Source organism: Dendrobates tinctorius, unplaced genomic scaffold (assembly GCF_039654945.1).
Source record: "Dendrobates tinctorius isolate UK_male_01 unplaced genomic scaffold, ASM3965494v1 ptg000229l, whole genome shotgun sequence".
NCBI lineage: Eukaryota > Metazoa > Chordata > Amphibia > Anura > Dendrobatidae > Dendrobates > Dendrobates tinctorius.
Window position 1 is genome coordinate 1,383,543 of NW_027361896.1, and position 20,856 is coordinate 1,404,398.

The following is a 20,856-nucleotide window of genomic DNA, read 5'->3' on the forward strand; positions in this document are numbered from 1 at the left end:
AGAGTGGCGGCTCTCTGTGCTCCGATGCAGGGGCGGCGGCGGGGGCTCCGCCGGCATTTTCTCTAAGCCCGGAGGCCCCCGCACATCCCTTGCTGGCCGCTGCCATGTTGCGGTGGCCTCCGGGAAGATGGCCGCCAGTCCGGGGACGGCGCATGCGCAGGTTCAGATCTCGTCCTGAGATCTCGGGGAACTAGATCTCATTGCCGAGATTTGAATTTCGTCCCCCGAGATCTCGGGACGAGATCTGAAAATGCGCCGTCCCCGGACCGGCTGCCATCTTCTCAGCGGCCATGCTCCCGGAGGCCACCGCAACATGGTGGCGGCCAGCAAGGGATGTGCGGGGGCCTCCGGGCTTGGAGAACATTCCGGCGGAGCCACCGCCCCTGCATCGGAGCACAGAGAGCCGCTACCCCTGCACCGGAGCACAGCCCGCTGCCACTACTGCACTACAGAACCCCACGGCACCAGCGGAGGAGGCGGAAAGGTGGCCCTCTTATTTACATATGTCATATTCCGTATATTTCGACCATAAGACGCACCCCCCACTTTCCCCAAAAATTTTGGGGGAAAAAAGTGCGTCTTATGGTCCGAAAAATACGGTATCTGGGAAAAATGACCTTTTTTTTATTTTCACGGTTCTACGTTGTAAACTTCTGTGAAGCACCTGTAGGTTCAAGGCGCTCAATTCACATCTAGATAAGCTCCCTAAGGGGTCTAGTTTCCAAAATGGTGTCACTTGTTGGGGGGGGGGGTTTATCCACTGTTTAGGCACATCAGGGGCTCTCCAAACATGACATTTTGTCCGCCAATTATGCCAGCAAATTTTACATTCAAAAAGTGAAATGGTACTCCTTGCCTTCCAAGCTCTGCCATGTGCCCAAACAGTAGCTCTCCCCTACATAAGGGGTATCGGCATGCTCAGGAGAAATTGCACAACAAAATGTATTTTCTCCTCTTAACCCTTGCGCAAGTAGAAAAAAATTGTCTAAAGGAACATTATGTAAGTAAAGTAGATGTTTTTTTCCTTCCACATTCCAAAAATTCCTGTGAAGCACCTGAAGGGTTAATAAACTTCTTGAATGTGGCTTTGAGTACCTTGAGGGGTGCAGTTTATAGGCCCCTCAAAGTAACTTCAAATGTGAGGTGGTCCCTAAAAAAAAATGGTTTTGCAAATTTTGTTTAAAAAATGAGAAATCACGGCTCTACTTTTAATCCGTATAACTTCCTTACAAAAAATTGTTTCCAAAATTGTGCTGATGTACAGTAGACATATGGGAAATGTTATTTATTAACTATTTTGTGCGATATGACCCTGATTTAAGGGCATAAAAATTTAAGTTTGGAAATTGCAAAATTTTCACCAAATTTCAGCTTTTTCACAAACGCATGTTATATCAAAGAAGTTTTACCACTTTCATGAAGTACAATATGTCACATGATAACATTCTCAGAGTCAGTGGGACCTCATAAAGTGACAGTTGTCAGAATTTTAAAGTTGGCCTGGTAAGGAAGGTGAAAACGGGCTTCTGGGCGAAAGGGTTAAATTCTTCCAGCTACATTTGGGTGGTAAAAATAAATGCTTTCATTCCAGTCATGTCACTTTGAATTAATTCCTGAAAAGCAACTGAATTGTTAATAAACTTCCTGAAAGCAATTTTGAATACTTTGAAGGGTGCGTTTTTTTAAATGGTATCACTTTTTGGGGATTCTAATATATAGGACCCCCAAAGTCACTTCAAAACTGAATTGGTCCCTAAAAAGGTACATTTTGTAAATTTCCTTGTAAAAAAATGAAAAATTGCTGCTACATTTTTAAACTGTTTAAAATGTTAACAAAATAAGACATTTTACAAATGGTGCTGATGCAAAGCAGACCTGAGGGAAATGTAATTTATTAATATTTTGTGTGGAATGACTATCTCAATTAAAGAGAACTCTTCCCGGGGCTCCCGCCAGATTCTCCAGGATTGTTTGCGTTGCCACTCTGGGCGCCACCCTTGTTTAGGGGAGAGGGAAGCGGCAAGGTGCCCGTCCCTTCGGAACGGCACTTGCCCATCACTTCTGTTCACATGTAACCCTTCTCCACTTTGGCCTTCAAAGTTCTCAGGCCACCATCCTGCTGTCTACCGTATTTTTTGCATTATAAGACACACTTTTTTTCTCCAAATTTGGGGTGAAAATGGAGGTGCGTCTTATAATGCGGATATACTTTACCGTCCGCGGTGGAGCAGGGTCCCAGGGTTGCTGCTCGCGGAGGCAAGAGTGGCGCGCTGCTGCAGGCTGGGATGAGGAATGTAATAATGTGCACCGCTGCGGGTGAGAACGGCTGTGGTGCGGGGGGGCTCTGACTGCACTTTGAAAGTTTGGAGCTCCCCACATATCAATTACTAAGATGCCGTGGCCTTCGGGAAAATGGCTGCTGGTGGCGGCGCATGCTCAGATTGAGATCTCGGCACCACAGAGCACCGCAGCCATTTTCACCTGCAGTGGTGCACGTCGGAACACCCCCTCCTCCCAGCCTGCAGCAACGCGCACCTCTTGCCTCCTCCAACCTTGGGACCCCGCTTCACCGCAGCCACCACCCCCGGTAATCAGTAAGATGCATGGATTGTAAGAGGTACCAACATTTTATTTAAAAGAAAAAAAAAAACATTTTCCTATTTTTCTCCTCAAATTTGGGGGTGCGTTTTATAATCCGCAAATGCGGTATATCAACCACCATCTTTTCTGGGGTCTGATGAGTCCCCATCGGGCCCCTTATCTCGGGGCTTAGTTTATCCCGCAGCACCAGTTCTTCTTGCCAAAAGTGGCCCACTGGACGTGCACAATCCACGCCCAGCACCAGGTCAGTGAGCCGGGCTTTTTACTTATTTAAAGTTTGAGAATAGGTTCAGATCGTTTCGGCCCCAAGACCTCTAATCATTCACTTTACCAGATAAAAATGAACAAGCATCACATGCTTGAAGCAAAGTTGTTTAGCCACAATTTTGGAAAGGTGCCAACAATTTTATCCAGACCACATTTGGGGTTTTGTGTGAAATTATGTCCAATTTGCCTTTGTTTTTGTGTGTATTGGAACAAAAAAAAATGTATGTAACAAAACATGTAATTGCAATAATTGTCACCGAGAAATACTTGATTTTCTGGAACAATGTAAGGGTGCCAACAACTACCACCCAAAATGGGTAATAAATTATCATGTCTACTGTCTGCATCATCTTTGAAACATATATTTTTTTTTTTTTTATTAAAGGGAATCTGTCACCCCATTTTTGGACTATCAGCTGCGGCCACAGCCATCAGGGGCTTATCTACAGCATTCTGTAATGTTGTAGATAAGCCCCCAATGTAACCTGAAAGATAAGAAAAAAGAGTTATATTATACTCTTCCCGACGTCCGGTCCGGCGCCTCCCATCTTCATACGATGCCGTCCTTCCAACAAAATTTTGCTCTAGACCCAAAACTTTTTTTTTTTTTTTTTTCAGAAAATGGACCACTAAATTTGTAACACCACTAAATATGTACAGATACCCCATATGTTGGTGAAAACAGCCGTTCAGGCTCATGGAGGAGCTCCAAAAGAGAGGGGTACTGTTTTGAGGAGTATGGGTTGTGGGCACCATGCTGATTTTGTACAGCTCTTGTACTGCCAGAAGAGCAGTAACCCCTGTAGACAAGCAGCTGGCAGAATCCTGGATAGGGGGTGCTGACGAGGTTAACCCCTTCCCGACCTTTCACGCCACATAGGCGTCATGAAAAGCTGTGCCAATACGACCAATGACGTCTATGTGGCATCATGAATTGATTGCCCCCCTGCGGGTCGTGTGACCGGGGTCACTGAAAGGTCACCCGACCCGCACACAGAGGACCCTTTATGGTTAACCCCAGGGGGCGTGCCTACGATGGCTCTGATTGGCTGTTTCACTATTAACAGCCAATCAGAGCGATTTGTAATATTTCACCAATGAAATTTGGTGAAATATTACAATCCTGCCATGGCCAATGCTGCAGTATCGTCTGCCATGGCTGGAGACCGAGACCCGACCCAACCCCCCCCCACACACACACACACACACACACACTGACTGATGGGGGCGATCGGCCACCGACGGATGGTGGCTATCTGCCGCCGCCGTCAACATCAGCTCCCCCCCTTCCCTCTGCTCCCCCCACCTTCCGATCCCCTCACCTCTCACAGTACCTACAGTGTCCCACCGTCCCCGATCATGGGCGCCGCCATCTTGGAAAATGGCAGGCGCATGCGCAGTGTGCCCGCTGGAATTTGCCAGCTGCAGATTCATTTTTTCATTTTGATCACTGTGATAAACTCTCAGTGATCAAAATAAAAAAAAGTAAATACACCCCCCCCTTTATCACCCCCTTAGGTAGGCACAAATAATAAAATAAAAAATATTTTTATTTTTCCATTAGGGTTAGAGATAGGGTTAAGGTTAGAAAATAGGGTCAGGGTTGGAATTAGGGTTAGAAATACAGTTATGGCCAAAAGTCTTGAGAATGACACAAATATTAATTTTTACAAAGTCTACTGCTTCATTTTTTCTAATGGCAATTTGCATATACTCCAGAATGTTATAAAGAGTGATCAGCTTAACAGCAATTAATTGCAAACTCAATATTTGCCTAGAAAATGAACTTTATCCCCCAAAACACATTTCAACATCATTGCAGCCCTGCCTTAAAAGGACCAGCTAACATCGTTTCAGTGATTGCTCCATTAACACAGGTGTGGGTGTTGATGAGGACAGGGCTGGAGATCAATCTGTCATGATTAAGTAAGAATGACACCACTGGACACTTTAAAAGGAGGCTGGTGCTTGGCATCATTGTTTCTCTTCTGTTAACCATGGTTATCTCTAAAGAAACACGTGCAGTCATCATTGCACTGCACAAAAATGGCCTAACAGGGAAGAGTATCACAGCTAGAAAGATTGCACCTCAGTCAACAATCTATCGCATCATCAAGAACTTCAAGGAGAGAGGTTCCCTTGTTGCCAAAAAGGCTCCAGGGCACCCAAGAAGGACCAGCAAGCGCCAGGACCGTCTCTTAAAAGTGTTTCAGCTGCGGGATCGGGCTACTAGCAGTGCAGAGCTTGCTCAGGAATGGCAGCAGGCAGGTGTGTGCATCTGCACGCGCTGTGAGGCGGAGACTCTTGGAGCAAGGCCTGGTCTCAAGGAGGGCAGAAAAGAAGCCACTTCTCTCCAGGAAAAACATCATGGACAGACTGATATTCTGCAAGAGGTACAGGGAGTGGACTGCTGAGGACTGGGGTAAAGTCATTTTCTCTGATGAATCCCCTTTTCGATTGTTTGGGACATCTGGAAAACGGCTTATTCGGAGAAGACCAGGTGAGCGCTACCACCAGTCTTGTCTCATGCCAACTGTCAAGCATCCTGAAACGATTCATGTGTGGGGTTGCTTCTCAGCCAAGGGAATGGGCTCTCTCTCAGTCTTGCCTAAAAACACAGCCATGAATAAAGAATGGTACCAGAATGTCCTCCAAGAGCAACTTCTCCCAACCGTCCAAGAGCAGTTTGGCGATCAACAATGCCTTTTTCAACATGATGGAGCACCTTGCCATAAAGCAAAGGTGATAACTAAATGGCTCAGGGAACTAAACATAGAGATTTTGGGACCATGGCCTGGAAACTCCTCAGATCTTAATCCCATTGAGAACTTGTGGTCAATCATCAAGAGACGGGTGGACAAACAAAAACCTTCAAATTCAGACAAAATAAAAGCATTGATTTTGCAAGAATGGACTGCTATCAGTCAGGATTTGATCCAGAAGTTGATTGAGAGCATGCCAGGGAGAATTGCTGAGGTCCTGAAGAAGAAGGGTCAACACTGCAAATATTGACTTGCTGCATTAACTCATTCTAACTGTCAATATAACCTTTTGTTACTCATAATATGATTGCAATTATATTTCTGTATGTGATAAAAACATCTGACAAACACACACAAAAACCAGAGGCCAGCAGATCATGTGAAAATATATTTGTGTCATTCTCTAAACTTTTGGCCATGACTGTAGTTAGGGGTGGAATTAGGGTTACAGGTGGGTTGGGATTAGGGTTAGGCTTGTGGTTAGGGGTGTGTTGGGGTTAGGGTTGTGGTTAAGGTTATGATTATGGTTGGGATTAGTGTTAGTGGTGTGTTGGGGTTAGAGTTGGAGTTAGAATTGAGGGGTTTCCACTGTCGAGGCACATCACAGGGTCTCCAAACGCGACATGGCGCCACCATTTATTCCTGCCAATTTTGCGTTCAAAAAGTCACAGTGCTCCCTCCATTCCGAGCCCCGACGTGTGCCCTAACAGTGGTTCACCCCCACATATGGGGTATCCGCGTACTCATGAAAAATTGCAAAACAACTTTGGGGGTCTAATTTCTCTTGTTTCCCTTGGGAAAATAAAAAAAAAATTGGGGGCTAAACAAAATATTTTTTTGAAAAAGATTTTTCACGGCTCGGCGTTATAAATTTCTGTGAAGCACTTCTGCTCACTATGCATCTAGATAAGTTCCTTGGGTGGTCTAGTTTCCAAAATGGGGTCACTTGTGGGGAGTTTCCACTGTTTAGGCATATCAGAGGCCCTGCAAACGTAACATGATGCCCGCAGACCATTCCATCAAGTCGGCATTTCAAAACGTCACTACTTCCCTTCCGAGCCCAGACGTGTGTCCAAACAGTGCTCCCCCCCCCCCCACATATGGGGTACCAGCTTACTCAGGACAAACTGGACAACAACTTTTGGGATCCAATTTCTCCTGTTACCCTTGTGAAAATAAAAAATTGCGGGCTTAAACATTTTTTGAGGAAAAATAAAGATTTTAAATTTTCATGGCTATGCGTTTATAAACTTCTGTGAAGCACTTGGGGGTTCAAAGTGCTCACTACACATCTAGATAAGCTCATTGGGGGGGGTCTAGTTTTCAAAATGGGGTCACTTGTGGGGGGTTTCTACTGTTTAGACACATCAGGGGCTCTGCAAATGCAACATGATGCCCACAGAGCATTCCAAGTCTGCATTCCAAAATGGCACTCCTTCCTGTCTGAGCTCTCCTGTTCCCCCCACATATGGGGTATCGGTGTACTCAGGACAAATTGCAGAACAACTTTTGTGGTCCAGTTTCTCCTGTTAGACTGGTAAAAATAAATAGCGGGCTAAAAAATCATTTTTGAGGGAAAAGATTTTTAATTTTCACTTCTCTGCATTATAAACTTCTGTGAAGAACTTGGGGGTTCAAAGTGCTCACCACACATCTAGATAAGTTCCTTGGGGGGTCTAGTTTCCAAAATGGGGTCACTTGTGGGGGAGCTCTAATGTTTAGGTACACAGGGGCTCTCCAAACGCGACATGATGTCCGCTAACGATTGGAGCTAATTTTCCGTTCAACAGTGGTTTATGACCACATATGAGGTATCAGTTAACTCAGGAGAAATTGCCCAACAAATTTTAGGATCCATTTTATCCTGTTGCCCATGTGAAAATGAAAAAACTGAAGCTAAAAGAAAATTTTTGTGAAAGTTTTTTTTTTTTTTTTTTTCTACAGATCAATTTGTGAAGCACTTGGGGGTTCAAAGTGCTCACTATGCATCTAGACAAGTTCCTTGGAGGGTCTAGTTTCCAAAATGGGGTCACTTGTGGGGGAGCCCCAATGTTTAGGCACACAGGGACTCTCCAAACGCGACATGGCAACCGCTAAATATTCCAGCATATTTTCCATTCAAAAAGTCAAATGGCTCTCCTTCCCTTCTGAGCCCTGCCGTGCGCCCAACCAGTGGTTTATGACCACAGATGAGGTATCAGTGTACTCAGGATAAATTGCCCAACAAATTTTAGGATCCATTTTATCCTGTTGCCCATGTGAAAATGAAAAAATTGATGTTAAAAGAAAATTTTTGTTGGAAAAATTAAAATGTCCATTTTTTTCCTTCCACGTTGCTTTAGTTCCTGTGAAGCACCTGAAGGATTAATAAACTTCTTGAATGTGGTTTTGAGCACCTTGAGGGGTGCAGTTTTTAGAACTTTTGGGTATTTTCTGCCATATAGACCCTGCAAAGTGACTTCAAATGTGAAGTGGCACCTAAAAAAAAAAAAAAAATGGTTTTGTAAATTTTGTTGTAAAAATGAGAAATCGCTGGTCAACTTTTAACCCTTACAACTTCCTAACGAAAAAAAAAATTTTGCTTCCAAAATTGTGCTGATGTAAAGTAGACATGTGGGAAATGCATTTAACAACTGTTTTGTGTGACATAACTCTCTGGTTTAACAGAATAAAAATTCAAAATTTGAAAATTGCAAAATTTTCACCAAATTTCCGTTTTTTCACAAATAAACGCAAAAATTATCGACCTAAATTTACCACTATCATGAAGCCCAGTATGTCATGAAAAAAGAATCTCAGAATCGCTAGGATGCGTTGAAGCGTTCCTGAGTTATTACCTCATAAAGGGACACTGGTCAGAATTTCAAAAAATGACCAGGTCATTAAGGTCAAAATAGGCTGGGTCATGAAGGGGTTAATAAGACCAATATATGGGTCCAGGTTTGCTAGGAATTATTAGATGAGATGGGCGGAACTAGTCTTTACCACCCTCCAATTCAGAAGGTGCAGCCGAGCTGTTCATTTCTTTCTGGGAGTAGAAGTACAAACACCTCCTGGTATTTGGGACTGTGTAAGTAAGGCTAGTTTCACACTAGCGTTTTTTGCGCAGTGCAAACGCATACAAAAAACGCATCATGCGTTTTGTAAGCGTTTGCTGCTTTTTTGCGCATGTGTTTTAACCATTTTTTAGCCATTTTTACTCTAAAAACGCATGCGTTTTTAAACGCAGACGTGCGCATGTCCATCCGCACATCTGCGTTCCCATAGACTGTAATGTGTTTTTTTTGCGCATTCCGTGCGCATGCGTTTTTTTTTTTAGACAGGTCGGACGGACCAAAAATGCAACAGGTAGCGTCCGGCACGCTTGGGCGCACACTACACAAAAATGCATGCGCACATAAAACGCGTGCAAACGCTAGACTATGCGCCCCCATGTTAAAGATAGGGGAAAAGGACGCATGCGCATGTATGCGCAAAAACGCAGCGCAAAAAAAGCTAGTGTGAAGCCAGCCTAAGCTGTAGGACCTTAGACTCCGCAATAGGCTGTTTTACTGGACTCTGAATATTGAGCAGCTGAAACAATTTGTATCTCATACTGCTGTATGGACTTTTTTTTTATTACTTTCTGCTGGAAGTTTATGGAATTAAATCTTCCTGTTTGGACAAGAAACTGCGTGCCTGTGTGAACGCTACCAACTAAAAATAAGCTAAATCCATACACCCTCCACATATGACCCCATTTTAGAAACTAACCCTCTTAAGGATTTCTTCTAGGGGAGTTTTGTGGGTATATTGAACCCACAGATGCTTAACAAAATTTTATAACATTGGGACTTGAAAATGAAAAATTACGTTTTATTTACATGAAAATTGTTTGAACCCAAATTTTTAATTTAAACAAAGAATAATAGGAGATGGGCCCAACATTTATAAAGCAATATCTTCTGATTACAGCAATACCATGTATGTGGTCATACATTTTTGTTTTTTGTTTAATAGTACAGCAGGGCTCAGGAGAGAGAGAGAGCGCCATTTGGCTTTTAGGCAGCAGTTTTCTGGAGTAGTTTGTGAGCATCATTTAGAATTTCTCATGTTTTGTTACCTCACAATCTGGAATTCTACCGTTTTTTTTTTTTTTGTAAAGAACATGCCTACAACTGTGAAAATTTGGTTTTCTTTTTATTGTGAAGCAAACAATAAATGGGACAAAATGAACGATAACTTCAGAATGCATAACTATTCACCCCCTTAATGTCAGTACTTTGTAGAGCCTCCTTTTGCCGCAGTTACAGCTGAAACTTACTTTAGATAAGTCTCTGAGCCTTCAGCAAAGGCAAAACTGCTCCAGCTCCTTCAAGTTAGATAGGTTCCTCTGGTGAAAAGCAATCAAGCCTGACCACAGATTCTCAGTTGGATTAAGGTCAGTGCTTTGACTAGGCCACCCCAAAACATTTGCACATTTCCCCTCAAACCACTCGGGTGTTGCTTTAGCAGTATCTTTTGGGTCATTATCTTGTTGGAATGTGACCATCTGTCCCATTATCAAATCATTGACAGATAAATTTTCCTCAAGAATATCCCTATATTTTTCACCATTTTCCCTGCCCCTGCCGAAAAACATCCCCTTAGCACTATGCTGCCAACATCATGTTTCACTGGAGGTGATTATCTGTGATGGTTTGGCGCCAGACACAGCGTTTACCTTGGTGGCCAGAAAGTTCAATTTTGGTCTTACCTGACCACAACAAGTTCCCTCATACATTTGAGGAATCTCCCTCTTGTAGTTTAGCAAACTCAAAATGAGCCTTGTGTAACTATAGGCTTTTTTATGCCCACTCTTCCATAAAGGGGAGTGTGTCTTATTTTGATTGTATTGACAGAAACCCCAATCTCTGCTTGGGAACCCTTCAGCTTCTTCAGGGTTACTTTTGTTCTCTGTTCTGCCTCTGATTCTCTCCTTGCCCAGGCTGAGAGTTTTGGTGACCAGTCCTCTCTTGGCTGGTTTGTTCTGGTACCCCATGTTCTTTCTATTTGATGATAATGGATTTGATGGTGCTCCGGGTGATTATCAGAGTGGCTTTTTTTTTTTTTTTTATAACCCAGCTCTTCTCAAACTTCTCAACAACTTTGTCTCTGACATGTTTATGGTGGTGTTTGGTTAGTGGTACATCTTGCTTAATGGCGTTGCATCCTCTCTTGCCTTTCTGAAAAGGTGTGCATAAACTGACAGACCATATGAAACTTAAATTCCACACAGGTCGACTTCCCATCACTAAGCATGTAATTTCTTAAGTTAATTGATTGCGCCAACATTTTTAAGGGATTCATGGCAAAAAAGGTGAATACATATGCACATGCAAATTTTTAATTATTTGATCCCATGAATTTTATTTTATGCCTGTATTTTTCTCCACTTCACCAACTTAGACTGTTTACATCGAGTTACAAAAATATTTAAGCACAGGTTGTGATGTAACAAAACGGGTAAAAAGGCAAGGGGGGTGAATTCTTGCTCAATCCACTGTAGCTGAGACCCGGCTTTCACAACCAAGAGCAGCGCCTGGACTGCCATGGTTGTTTAATCCCCTAAATATCACGATCAATGTCGATCACAACATTTAGGAGGTCGGAAGAGGTAGGGGGCTCCCTCTCCCAACATCATCATGAGGGCCCGATCGTGCCATGGCAACTCGATGTTGTCATGACGACAACCGGGTCACCCAGCTATGGAAAGCCTTAGACCATGGTCTAAGAAGCTTTCTCAGTGCTGCGCTGATGGGTATAAAGCATTGCAAAGCATCAGAGTGATAAAAGATAGTCTCAAAGAGGAAAAAAATAAAATACAAAATATTTTTTTTTAATCACAATGAAAAAAATCATTCTACCCATATGTATTTTTATGTAAAAATAAACAAAAGTACACATTTGGTATCGCCGCCTCCAGATCGACCTGATCCATAACTGTCACACTAGGTAACCTCTTCAGTGAACATAGTAAGGCTATGTGCCCACGTTGTGTGTTAAAACGCACACCGAAAACCGGACTCCTTCCCAGAAATCGCGCAGTTTATTCCCCGCGCGATTTTACCGCGATTTTCTCAAGCACTTTCCAAGCGATTTGAAGCATCACTTGGAAAGTGATTGACAGGTTGGTCACACTCGTCAAACATAGTGTTTGACAAGTGTGAGCAGCTTTTTACTATTGAGGCCGCCTATGCGACATCAATAGTAAAAGATAAAATGTTAAAAAAGATTAAAAAAAATAAAAAATCGGGGTATATTTACCTTCCGACGTCCCGCGCTGCCATCCCGGGCCTCAGCGTTCCCAGCGATGCCTTGCGAGACCTGTGATGTCGTTGGTCTCGCGTTATTATAGCGATCTCGCGAGACTACGTCATTACAGGACCTTGCCGCACAAGGCATTACTGGGAACGCTTAGGCCGGGAATGCAGCGCGGGACGTCGGAAGGTAAATATACTCCGATTTTTTTATTCTTTTTTTTACAGGGGTATGGTACCCAGGGCCTGGAGGACAGTCTCCTCTCCTCCACACCGTGGGTACCAACCGCACATGAGACGCTTAACTTCCCGCATGGTGGGCATAGCCACATGCGGGAAGTAAGCGATTCTCATGCATTCCTATGGGTGCGGAATCGCGGCAATTCTTTGCGATTCCGCAAAAAAATGACCATGCTGCGATTTTTTCCGTGATGCGATTCCGCCGCGGAAAAAAGCACAGCATGTGCGGAATGCTATAGGAATGCATGGGGGGGGCGTTCTGTACACTATTTTTAAACGTTTTCGCGCCGAAAATCGCGGCAAAAACGCTTAACAATCGCTACGTGGGCACACAGCTTAAAAAATAAAGGGACAGAAAACAATGCTTTTTCATCATTCTGCCTAAGAAAAAGTGGAATAAAACATGACGAAAAAGACATATGTAAATAAAGATGGAATCACTGAAAACATCATCTTGTCCCTCAACAAAAGATGTTACGGAAATTTGGTTAGGATAAAACTATCACTGTATGTGTTGAGACCTGTCCCGATCAGAGTATTTTGAGCGCTCCAAGAATCAAGAATGACACTGTACGCCAATGTGACAGAGTAACATTCCATCAATACTGATGCTTTATTGTTCATACATGTATTTATAGTTGCATATAGAAAGGGGTGGTTAGCTTATTAACATAAGGTCAAGCGTCTGTTATTGGCTGTTTGAATATATGGAGGATTCTGGTTAAGGCATAACAAAAAGGCTGATTTAGCAATTTATGATTAACTGTCGCCTTTTTCCTGCTATTCAGCAAAAATCGAGACATCAGTTTGGACCTCTGGTGTTGGTTCCTGTTTTGATGTTTGGAGCATACCAATGAGTTGTCTGCTTTGCACTAGCCTTGTTCACGGGGTCATTCTAAGCAATTGATTTTAGGGTATATATTAGCTGTGAGTATGTATGCAAGTGAGATCTATATGAAATGTATATATTTCCATCACAAAGACTTCATATAGCTCTGTCAGAGAAATAAGTTAAAGCTCTCAGAATGTCTATGCAAAAATATATATTTTTTTAATAAGTTTTTCTGTAAAAGCAGCCAAAGTGTAGTATTGCTGTTAGGCTATGTTCACACGTTGCGATTTTGCACCATTTTATTTATTATCGTGCTTTGAAGAAAGCACTATCATGTAATCCGAACGCTGCTAACTTATTATAGTGCTTTGAAGAAAGCACTATCATGTAATCCGAACGCTGCTAACTTATTCTTATTATTCAGTTGATTTCCGCAATTAATGCTGCCCGAACCGCTACACGCACAGACTCCGTTGAGGCGACGTTTCGAAGCCAGCGTCCCGAGTGGTGTGCTAAGTATTTTTCGTGTCGATCGGATTTGTATTTTTTGCGCAATTTGCGTTTGAAATTTTTTTTTCCCCGTCATTGGAATGCATTGTCTCAATGGGAAAATTTTGCCATAGGAATACATGGGGCAGTCGTGAGGCGATTCAAATGGCAGTTAAGCTCATTGATATGCGCAGGCAGTCCCAGTTACTATGCCAACGCCTACGAACTTTACATGACCCCACCAGGACACAGTTTCTGCCAGATATCAGCTCTTAAAGCGAAACCCGAAGCACAAATGCAAATCTAGCTTCATCACATGACGCTTGCCCCTGAGAGAGAATGTGCGCCAAAGTGGATTTAGAAGCCCAATGCGCCAAACTGGCTCTTAAAGGGCCAGCGGCCCAAAGTGATTCTTAAAGGGCCGGCGCGCCATATCGAAAGCCGAGTGACCCCAGGCTCCAAATCGGAGGCTGATTGACCCTGGCCTATAAATCGGAGGCTGAGCCACCCTGGCCTCCAAATCGGACCCAGAGTGGCCCCGCCCACCAAATTGGACCCTATGGAGCCCCCACCAAATCGGACTGAGTTGCCCCGCCCACCAATTTGGACCCAGAGTGGCCCCGCCCACCAAATCGGACCCTATGGAATCCCGTCCACCAATCGGAGCCAGAGTGGCCCCGCCCACCAATTCGGAGCCAGAGTGGCCCCGCCCACCAAATCGGACCCTATGGGGCCCCGTCCAACAAATCGGAGACTATGGGGCCCTGCCCAACAAATCGGACCTAGAGTGGCCCCGCCCACCAAATTGGACTCTGTGGGGCCCCGCCCACCAAATCGGACCCAGAGTGGCCCTGACCACCAAACCAGACCCTGAGGGGCCCCGTCCCCAAAATCGGACCCTGAGGGGCCCCGTCCCCAAAATCGGACCCTGAGGGGCCCCGTCCCCAAAATCGGACCCTGAGGGGCCCCGTCCCCAAAATCGGACCCTGAGGGGCCCCGTCCCCAAAATCGGACCCTGAGGGGCCCCGGCCACCAATTCGAGCCCTGAGGAGCCCCACCCGCCAAATCAGACCCTGAGGGGCCCCACAGGCCAAAGTGGCCCCTGAGAGGCACCCACAGTTAAAACGGATCCTGAGTTGAAAGTCTTGCAGGGGCAGCAGGCAAGTCTCTCTTAAAGGGGCAGCCCGGGCACCATTTCAAAGCACTATCTGTACTTCCTTCAGGAAATACACATCTAGTTCTTATTATTCAGTTGATTTCTGCAATTAATGTGACCCGAACCGCTACACGTACAGACTCCGTTGAGGCATCGCTTCGAAGCTATCGTCCACGAGTGGTGTGCTAAGTATCTTTCATGTCGATCGGATTTGTAGTTTTTGCGCAATTTGCGTTTGAAAAAACTTTTTCCCGTCATTGGAATGCATTGTCTCAAATCGGAGGCCGCGCCGCCCTGGCCTCCAAATCAGCTTTTTCCATCCCTAGAAAGCAATGGGTAATGCAAAAACGCTGCAGGTATCACACTTTGCTGCTTTTTCTTGTGCCCCTGAGGCAGTTGTCAGTTTTTTTTTTTTTTTTTTTTATATAATGCACTAAACTTAATCAGCATGCACGAGAAACAGATCTACCCTGACCAAACGCAGTTATAAAATGCATTAAAAACTCATCAAAACCTGCTTTTTTTAAGCAGCTTCTTTACTGCTAACAGAGCAGGTTAACACAACGTGTGAACATAGCCTAATATAGAAAAATTGTAGCTCTCAAATATGGTGATGCACAAATAGTCTATAAAAGTTTGTTTAAAAGTGCCAAAACATAAATGATATAACTGTGGTATCACTGTAATCTTACTGACCTGTGCAATAAGCACAGTTGATCACATTTTTGTATACCTCTGAAAAGAATAACTCCACTGAACAGAGACCAGACACAGTCCAGAGTAACTCTGCTGCCTCATCATAGCGAATGGATCCCTCGGGGGTGTCATCTGAATCACATCATTCGGAGACTTAGATGCAAACCTTGATGTAACAGCATGTTCCCAATATTAGCTTAAACCCAATCCACAAAGTCATCAGTGGAAGTATAGGGGATTTCAGCGTTACTGGTAGGAAAATTCTGTTAAAGCGCCATGGCTCCTCAAACGCCCCCACTTTCATCAAGGAAATCAAGCGCATTCTGCACTCACAAATGCCCCCCTCCGTTGTGAACCCCACAATGTGACTTAATTGAAGTTATCATCTACGTTTGGCATTTCTGTAGCAATGAGAGCTCACTTAATTTCCACGTTCCATGTCTCCAGAAGCACAAGCTGGGCACTACACTTCCAGATTTGTAGTTTTCACTCAGCAACATTCACTGCTGCTTGTCTCTGGCAAACAACCATGGAGATAAATTCCTAGAGGTCTGTAATTTCCAATATGTGGTCACATGAGGGGAATTCTGCCTTTCTGGCACTTGGGGGCTCTCTATATGAAGTCCACCAACTATTCTACAATAATATGTTCTCCAAGAGACAAATGGCACTCCTGCCCTCCCGAGTCTCGCTGCGCGGCTACACAGTACAGTACAGCCACTTACAGGGTATTTCCACGTTCAGCAGAAATTGTGTGCCTTTCAGTGTCATTTTTACCCATTTTCCCATGTGACAATGTAAAAAAATGGGGCTAAACCAACATTTTTGTAGTAAAAATGTAATTGTTTTTTCTTCACCTCCCAATGTATGCAATTCTGTGGCCCACCTGTGGTGTCATTATGATCACTAAAAATAGATAACTTATGAAGGGTGTAAGGTAGTGACTGGTGTTATTTGTGAGGGTCACTGTGTCCCCCAGGATGTGCTCAGAAGAGTATTAGATCCGCTGGAGTGCCTTGTGGTCACAGCAGAACACCTGTGAGCTACAAGACAGAATAAAAGTTAACATGAAACTGGTCAGGTTATGTGGCCAAGGAATTGTTCAGGAAAACCCGGTATGAGCTTTTATTTTTGAAACTGACTGCAGAAAGGCAGTGGGGCCGGTCCGATTCCTCCAGGCCAAATCTTGCAAGTATTTTTGCAAAATCCTACACAAAATTTTTTGGGGAAAAGAAAGGAATGAGCCAAAATTAAAAAATAACAATTTATTTGTCAATGATAAAATTGACAAGACACGGAAATTTCCAAAAAAAGCCAAGATCAAGTGGTTACACCAGTAAAGTTGAGACACTATAGTGTAATCTCCAACAACTGATTGCGTTTGTATCAGATATTAAAGGTTTGTAAAAATACAATGATCTAATCTTATAACAAATTATTGCGTTTATATTAGTATTATAAATATATATAGAAAAATTCTATGCAAAATAGTATCAGATGAAAAAAATGACAATTGGCAATGTGCAAATCTGCAAAGTACAAGTGCAAAAAAAGCAATACTGAGCATGTACATAATTTGCAGCACATATCTCAACAAAAAGCCTAGATTCTTAGATAAGAAACAGATCAGACCTTTAATAGGACATTTCATAACTTTTCAAAAATAGCTGAAAAAAGTGGCCCTACTGTAGAAATTGCATCTTTCAATTAATCTATTGGCTACAGTGACTATTTTGTAACATCCATTCTAGATTTTTTTTCTGTAGAATTAAATTTTGCCAGTTTAGTGCCCATAAAATGTGCCCCTAAACTGTGCAGAGCCCCCATACGTTGTGCCCTGCTTGTGCTTTTTCGCGATACTCATATATCCCGTAACTTAAGTGATCTCTCCCCACTACATTAATGCCAAGCGTGGCTGCTTATATCCAGAGTCTTTATTCTACCAGTAATGTGGGAACCCCCAATAGTTTGAGTGACAAATGACGGACTTGAGTGGGGGCTGTTTTTGTGCGGAATGAATTAGGGTTTTTATTGGTAAAATTTGAGGGTACATAATTTTTTCGATCGCTTCCAGAATAAGGGGTGGATCACATTCTTGTGTTCTACACTGAGCACTTACCTCGGGGTTTCACTGTAAATTCCACAAAAATGTGATTGATTGAAACCTCCAACAGTACCACACATCATATTGTGGCTGATGGTGACATTTGGTACTCCGTTTGGCGTCTGCTCCGTGGTATCCATCTTTTAGGCATGCACAAATCTGTGGTCGTCCACACTTGTGTGCTAAAAAGACACCTGAAGTGATGTGACCGACATAGAGGAGCTCCAAGACTGGGCTTATCAATCCACTCCATCCACCTAAACTCAGGATCCCTGAAAGCCCATTATATTGGGATCTGGACTGTAAATTCTTGCCCAGGGGAGTCAAAGGCATCATAGCAGATGTGAGGCCCGCCGCCTGCACCGACAGGTGAGACCCTGACCAAAAGTGATTGCTGACCCACAGCAGAATCCCTGCAGCCACCACAGAAGCCTGTGGGTCTGTTCGCTGTGCGTTACTGAAAGCGCTGCAAGCTGCGTTCAAGGGTGCGTCATGAATTAACGCATACTTGCTAACGCATGCCGATTTTGGCATGCGCTACAGTCATTGCGGGCAATGGCGGCGTTAACGGATCCATAGCATAGCGTTAGTGCCGCTATGTAATGGATCCGTCATTGCCCCTAACGCAGTGTGAACCCAGCCTTATTCATGACTTTTTGAGTCAGCTTGTTCACTTTTTTTTTTTTTTTTTTTTTTTTTTGAGTCTGCATGATGTCATTTTTGGCATGTCGTTTTAAGGCATTCGCCATAAACAAAGTGACTGTTTCATAGATCTGGTTGCTGCAGCAATACTAATTGTGTGTGATTCCTATTTTTTTCTAACACAATGGCTGCGTTTTGAGTGGCAGAATGGCTTTTAAATCTCTGGGCTCATACACTGCAGTACTCATTCACTGCAGTGCATGAGAATTGTCAGTGACTCAGACTGTGCCTGTAAGACTTTGCTTATAGCAAGATCTTACAGGCCACTGTGTCTTGGGGCCATGACATGACTTCAGGGTACCATAGTAACCATTGGCACCTTTAATTCTCATTGTGGAGGTCCAATGGTGACAAAGGGGGTCTATTAACTCCCTATTAACCTATTAAATACCGCTGTAGAGATTGACAGCAGCATTTGAGTGATCAATCGTCCGCGATCAGTTATAAAACCGACCGGGGCCAATAACGCAGGGTGTCGGCTGTCTATGTGCAGCGGATGCTATAGACTTATTCCCAATCGCCATTTTAAAACTCTGATGAGGGAATTGGGCCCCTTAATAGTTGCTGTTTTTATGCATGTCTGTGAGACCGTGACCGGCGTCTTTGTGAATGACCGGTATGTGTCGCAGAGGCGCAGGTCCTCTGCGCTGTAAGGTTGCTCTGGGACCTGTAGTTCCACGAGCCTTGTTTAAATTATAAGGAGCTGGGCTTGCAGGTTGGCCGGAGAGCTGGGTGGGTCTGGCCAACCACCTACCTCCCATCAAGGGGTGTGTCTCCTGGGTTATAATGAGACTATGGTTTGGTTGCATGGTCTCTGTGTTGGAAGGTCCTGCAAGAGGACAGGTTTCCTGGAGAGCACATGGAGGAGGTCGTGCCTGCAAGCCTTTGACAGCTGTCTGACATGGGGAAAGCTACCGTTCTTCTGAGGGTCTGAAGCTGGCTGGCTGGAGCGAGTCATAGTACGGGACAGTGATCCCAGTAAGACAGTTTCCATGGAAGTCAGCATGTGGAGCAGAGCTACTGGAACGTATCCTCGGACAAGGGGGATAAATGAAAAGCAGACAGGTGTATCTGCTATCGGCTAAGACTGGTGGTCCTAGCATTGTTCATTGATGGAATGAAATGGACTGTACTTTGTGGTTTATGCTGTGCCTGAATAAACCAGAGAGACAGTTTAAGTGAAAAATCGTTCCTGTGTGCCTGAATGCTGCTGCCGAGTGTCTCCCAAAACATTCAGTGAGTGCTATCTCACAGGTCGTTAAGGGGTTAAGAAGATATTCTAAAGTTTCCATCTAGGATTTTTTAATTTAATTGAAGATTAATTTGTCAAATTGCATTGAAACTGAAAGTACTTATAGTTCTCTAATGAAGGGAAAACCTAAAATTCTGTACACTGATTTAGAAAAATATTCAGAATTGAGAGTCCTCAGTGGTTAATACCTTTTAATGGCTAACTGAAAAGATGGTAACACATTGCAAGCTTTCGAGACACTTCATCAGGCATAGATTAATACAAAATCTGAAGAGTCACATATTTATGCACAATACAGCACAGAAAAAATGCAATAGATGAGACAAGTGACGTGAAGCAGAACTATCATTATGGGAGCGGGAGAAACCTAAATATTGCTCCAGTTCATAGATAAGGAGTCCGGATGTTTTATTGTCCTCTGATTGGGGTCTCCTAATTAATGTGTTGTGATGCCCCCACACGGTCTTAGGAGCAAATTCCTTAATTGATGTAAAAAGACATAAATCCATGCGACACATTCATTCCAGCATTGAGAGTGTCAAAGGTCGTCATAAATTTATACTCAGACTCTTCTCTCTCTCTGAGATGTGAAGTTACCTTTCAATACCAGTAATTTCATATCCACGTTGCTGTGATGAGGCGTACAAAAATGTTTTGCCACAGGTAGATCCATTCTTTTTTCTCTTATTGTGTGACGGTCATTCATCCTTGTTCTAAGCTTTTGCCCTGTCTCCCCCACATACAGACCCCCCCCCCGTTGGACATTTAGTTTGTTTCTTAGTTTGTTTATTCTATGCCTGATGAAGAGACCTGAGTAGTCTCGAAAGCTTGCAATGTGTTACCATCTTTTCAGTTAGCCGTTAAAAGGTATTAACCACTGAGGACTCTCAATTCTGAATATTTTTCTATCTACTGGCTAACACGGTACAAAGATATACATCTTTCCTGTACACTCATTTAGAACATTTACATTTTAATGTGTTTTTCTTTTTTTTCAGACATGAAACTGCAGCATGTAATTGAAACGCTAATTGGTAAAAAACAGCAGCTTTCATTGGCAACACAGGTTGTGAAGATGATTTTGAAGATTGATGACATACGTAGACCTGGTGAAACAGAGGAATAAGTGCCTCAAAAAAGTAGCCATTAAAGTCTCCAATCGTTATTTATTTTAACTTTTTTTGTCAAATATCATATATTGGCATTGATCTACAAAATAAATGACCATCCTTGCGATTTGGCTTTGGTTTTAATATCTTATCTACTTGGTGATACTACTCTTACACTTGCCAACCATTTAACGACCACTTATTGGTTTCATGTACATAGATCGGTAGTTTAGCAGCATGTTCAAGCCGGTCGATGGCACGTCATGTGCACAGAATGAATTTTAATATGGTTATGTCTACCTAGGCTATCATTGTTCTTGGCAGCCCATATCCTGATTACATATGATGGGCTGCTGAGAAATGATTTC

At 43.5% G+C, this 20,856-nt stretch overlaps 1 protein-coding gene across 3 annotated transcripts in view; it reads left to right on the forward strand.

The window, feature by feature from the left end:
- CCT5 (chaperonin containing TCP1 subunit 5) overlaps positions 1-20,615 on the forward strand; it is a 305,457-nt gene extending 284,842 nt beyond the window's left edge. For all 3 annotated transcript variants that reach the window (XM_073555723.1, XM_073555722.1, XM_073555721.1), the window contains one exon: positions 20,378-20,615. In XM_073555723.1, the coding sequence (XP_073411824.1) occupies positions 20,378-20,505 (128 nt within the window). In that variant the 3' untranslated portion in view covers positions 20,506-20,615. The remainder of the gene's footprint in view (positions 1-20,377) is intronic.
- Positions 20,616-20,856: the final 241 nt, after the last annotated feature.